The 5,265-nt window shown below is 28.2% G+C and overlaps 1 protein-coding gene across 1 annotated transcript; it reads right to left on the reverse strand.

The window, feature by feature from the left end:
• Positions 1–332: 332 nt before the first annotated feature.
• On the reverse strand, positions 333–4,904 carry LOC112519502 (probable cytokinin riboside 5'-monophosphate phosphoribohydrolase LOGL10). The gene is made up of 7 exons (XM_025127655.1): positions 4,686–4,904; positions 4,322–4,419; positions 3,643–3,673; positions 3,449–3,548; positions 2,707–2,777; positions 1,548–1,691; positions 333–544 (listed from the first exon to the last, which is right to left on the reverse strand). The coding sequence occupies exons 1-7, from the start codon at positions 4,821–4,823 to the stop codon at positions 473–475; spliced, it is 654 nt and encodes a 217-aa protein (XP_024983423.1). The 5' UTR covers positions 4,824–4,904; the 3' UTR covers positions 333–472.
• Between the last annotated feature and the right edge of the window lie 361 nt (positions 4,905–5,265).

Raw genomic sequence — 5,265 nt, forward strand, 5'->3', positions numbered from 1 at the left:
AAGCATTTGTTGGGCAAAGTTCAATTGGGCAGGGGGATTTGATTTATTTGTGGTCAATGGTCAGGCAAAGAGAAGTTTCTTCATATTCAAATGGAACTACAAGAAGACAAATCATAATAATTTCAAGTGGATGATTAAAGATTTGGGATCTTGAAGGGTTCCCCACTTTGGATTGAGCCACAAAAGATAGAGAATAAACTTTGCTTTTACTTGCCTTTTGATGTCATTTTCTTTATGATCAAAATGGAACTACATCCCCACCACATTATAATTATATATATATATACACACACACACCCCATAGAGTTAAATGGTACAAGTTTTACTACATGATGTACATATTATTATAAGAGTATTGTTCTAAATATGACATTTTCAATCATAAAGAAAACAATTAACTTGGCTTAAGATTGAATGATTCAAACATCATATAATACATATATATACTATATATATATATATACCATTGGATTTAGGCTAATGATGATTGGCCCATTTCCCAACTTTGTTTGGGTACAACCCCTTGATGCACAGCCACATATTCCTACAAAATATATAAATGTCAATGTACAAATCCACTGTTTCTCCATCATAACAAATTCTAAATTCTAAATTATCAAGTTATAATGGTTTATATGTGATGCATTTATACTTGTACTTGGTTTGGAGTTATGAATTTAGGCTCTGGAAAAGGGTATGATATTAGGGTTTAGAAACAATAAATTAAATTGTACTTTAAAACATGAATTTCTATTAATATTTGTTACAGAAAATCTATATATAATATGCTTACAAAAGTCTTTTCCTCCATACCCAATACTTAACAACCATCACATGTGTACTATGTATGCCTATATATAGCATGAATCAGAATATGTGTTTTCTTTAATTAAAAAATTGCATTTTTTACTATTAAATTCAAAATCCAGTACTATTTCATTTTAATTATTGTAAATTATATATTCCCAAAAATAATTAGGTTATCTTTATCAATAATTAAAGTGGTGATAGGTATACATTTTATAGTTAAAACATAAATTTGAATTATAGAAAATAAATGAATTTTTTAATCATCTAATATATGATAATCATCTCAGTATCTTTTTAACAAGTTATGATGGTTACATATCTCATTTTGCCCTTTCGAGATATAAAACTTTTATCCAAATTTTAACATGAAAATGCTTCAATAATTGAAAATTAGGATCGGTAATTAAGGGTGGAGTAAAACTGTATGCTGCTAGTGCTAATAAAAGTGTCTTTCTAAACGACACTTGAAAAATCTAGCACATATAATTCTGATAAGTGTTTTTAAAATGACTAATGAAAAAATTTAATACTACTTGTTAAGGATACGTTTAAAAACACTATTTGTAAAGGATTAATACTAAGGTAAGTCAAGATGCAAAAATCAGTATAATGTGTTATTACTGTTATTGTGTTTTTGCCTCGTGGGTATGTTTGATTTCTTTTAAAACTCAATATTTATACATGCAATAACGAATGTATCATTTATTTTAAAACCCAAAAAGGTATTTTCAATCTACCTCTATTTTACTGATCAAGTCTTGTACAGTATCAGCTGAAACCATAATCTTTCTTTCTAAAACTTCTATGAAACCTTCCTCTACTCCTTTGTCAAACAAAGCAAGTAAACTGTTATAGTATCCATCCACATTTAGCAACCCCACCTGTAATTAACCATTTTCATTTAAAAAATAAAAGTAATTAGCATTTCTAGTCGATTAATTATCCTTATTTGATTGTTAGTTTATAATATATCAGATCAATATATACATAACAAATTTGTTTTATTAATTGAACAAAGTGCTATATGGTCATCTATCGGGGTGTACTCAATGTGTTTGGATTTATTCCGAAACCTAAAAAACGAACAAATTCTTTTTTCGAGGAATTATCTATACATAAAATCATAATTATTGATGTGGGTCTGCTACCATAAGCCATATTATCAAATTAGGACAAGACATGGGGGGCTGCTACTTTCGTCTACCTTTTTATAAAGAAAATTGATAACTAGATTACGTTACATATCAAGGATTAAAAATGATTTCCTCACATATCTTATCGCTTTTATATAATTAGCAATTTAATTATGTGATTTTAGTAAATGAAACATTCAACCTCTATTTGTTACCTTTTTTTCTTGTTTGTTTTTTTGTTATTTATACTTTTATTTCATTGTTCATTGTATTATTAATTTATTTTCTATTGATTTGTAATTGTACATGATATATTGATAATCTTACATTTACCTTCACTTTAATTAAGAGTGTATATATATATATATATATACACACGTGTGTGTTAATAACTTACAAATACGTTTTCTTTGAAAATACGTTTTCTAATTTTACATGCCATTTTGGAGGTTTTCAGTAATTCTTCAAATTTTGCTCAAATTATCGAAAACTCACACACAATTTATGCTATTTAATTAAAATTGAAACAACTACGACAAATAAAGTATTTAATTAAACGTAAAGTTTATAAAAACAACAACCGCGTATGTCGTCAAGTTATATTTTTATAAAATAAAAATTTGTTAGAACAAAGTTGCACAAATTTAACATGACTCAATTTATTATTTTTATATGATATTTTTGAATTAAAAACGTGTTAAAAAAATCAAATTTTGTCCTGATAAATATATAATAGTATTTAGAAACAAAATATTAAACTTACTGGTTTGTCATGGATTCCAAGTTGAGACCAGGTGATCATCTCCATTAACTCTTCCATGGTTCCATACCCTCCTAAACAAAATGTTTTGACTTTTAGCAAAACATAAACAAAAATAATATGAAAACAACAATATGATCATATATATATATATATATATATATATATATATTTAAGAGCTTTTATTGACGTGGAGGTAAATGATTGGTGATCATTATCATTTAAATATTGATTAAAAAAAATAATCTAAACCAAACTAAATGAGCTTTATATTATATCTTACTTAAAATAGATCTATGTGAGTGGAATGCATATAGACAAATTTTCGTTATAGTGAAGGATAGAGCGAGAACTGTTTCTATGAAGATCTTTATCGAGTATTTATGATTAAGCATTAAAAAACGATATATCGTTTGAAAAAACTGTGTTTTGTGGTATGCATATTGAGGGCTAACAGGCATGCAGTTGCTGTATAAACTTTCTGTTGTTGTCATTCAGATCCTGATGAAAAATGGTATTGAAAACTGTGATTTACACTTACATATGGTGTTGAAAATTGAGTCTTGGTTTCGTTTATTTTCAAAAAGTATACATACAAACCATCCATACATGATGTTCATGGATCACTGAATGAGATTTCTTTTTATATGTTAAGAGATGCAGTTTAAAATATCTATATTGAACAAATTAACTCAATTATATATATATATACACACACACACCCCATACATATATACATACATACCAGGAAGTGCAATGAAAGCATCAGCATTTTCCGCCATTATAGACTTCCTCTGATGCATATCTGCCACTATTCTTAGCTCCCCAACTGTTTCTCCTGATATCTATCGATCCAATTTAAAAAACCCGTTTGAAAATTTTCAAATTTTCCAAATTATTTTTCAGTTTAATTTACCAAGAAGCTAGCTATACTTGTACCTCATGGGGCAAGAGAGCTCTAGGTATCACTCTGCATACGAAAACAATTAAGACATATATAAACCTTAATTAATTACTTCTTTCATGGAAAACCCTAATTGATGGGAACAGGCTTGATATATATATATATATATATGTATATATATATATATATGTATATATATATATGTACGTATGTATATATATAAATGAGGGTAATTAGTTAAAAAAAAGCTAATGATATGATGATTAATAAACCAATCAAATACGATGAAATAATTAACATTAGTACTGGGTTATATAATTTACTTAATTATATATGGGTTTAATTAATTAAGCTTGTTTGATTATTCAAACCTGTATACTAATTAATATGATCACTTATAAATTAACCAAGCAAAATTAACTAATTAATTAAAGCATGTTTAAAACAAAGTAAATTAATATGGAATCTTGTATTATGGGTTGCACGAATTTACTCGTTGTTAAGAGGTTTAGTTTCAAATTAGTGTTTAAGAATATATATCATATATATGTATACCTTTTCTCATGAGAACTAATTATGTGTAGATACAATGTATAATTAACTGAACAACTTAGATTCATCTGTTTATAATACATATATAATTATATACAATGCATATATATATATATAGATAGATATATAGTTTATACATGTGTGGGATAGTATGTATATTACCCAAGAACATGGCAACCTCCATTAAAGACAGTTTGAGAGATCAATCCCATCAAACCAACACTTCCTCCACCATACACCAACCCAATCTCTCTTTTAACCTGATGACAAATATAATATGTAAGTTAAAAAACTGGTCAACAATCTATATAAATGCAATTACAGTCGCGCGGATTAATTCCTTCAAACTTTTTCAAGATGATCAAGGGTTCGATGCATAACAGACGAACAATCGGACCCACTTTCTTGTCTTGGGATGCGAATTAAGAAAAATCTGTAAAATATCAGCATATATATATATATATGTATATACACACACACGTATGTAGGTATATATAAATATGCACATGGATTGATCATGGATTACCAGTTCTTGACCAAGTTCAAGCGCAGCATCAGTGAATGAAGATCTGAAACCAGGTCTACTCCCACAAAACACACATATTCTTTTCAATTTGCTTGGTCTTAATTCTTCTTCTTTTGAACAACTTCCTTCTTTTTCCATCTGCTGGTGGTATGAGAGAGAGAGAGAGAGAGGGGGAGAGACTACCTTTTATCAGCAGCAGCAACACACCCTTTTGTCTCATGAAAAGCAAAACAGTAACAAGTCTTGATGTACAGCTCTCATTTAAGACATGGAGTCAAAATCTTCTCTCTCTACATTTACGAAGGCAAATAAAATATTAAAATAATAATCGATGGTGTCTGATTGGTTTAAGCTTGACTTCAAAGGTCAAAAGTATTAAGACTCCTAGATTCAAATCCAAGAAGGAATAAAAATCCTCTTGTGGTCATGGAGGTTCAAATGCGATGACTCCAAACTATCTGCAAAACAGATGATCGTTTTAAGATTAATCGACTCGCATAGCAGCAGGTTGGATATCCAGATTAATAAAAAAATATATATAAAAATAATACTTTTTGAAGTTAGATTTAATGGGATTTAT

This window comes from Cynara cardunculus (genome assembly GCF_001531365.2).
Source record: "Cynara cardunculus var. scolymus isolate 2C chromosome LG 10, CcrdV1, whole genome shotgun sequence".
In the NCBI taxonomy this organism is placed as follows: Eukaryota; Viridiplantae; Streptophyta; class Magnoliopsida; order Asterales; family Asteraceae; genus Cynara; species Cynara cardunculus.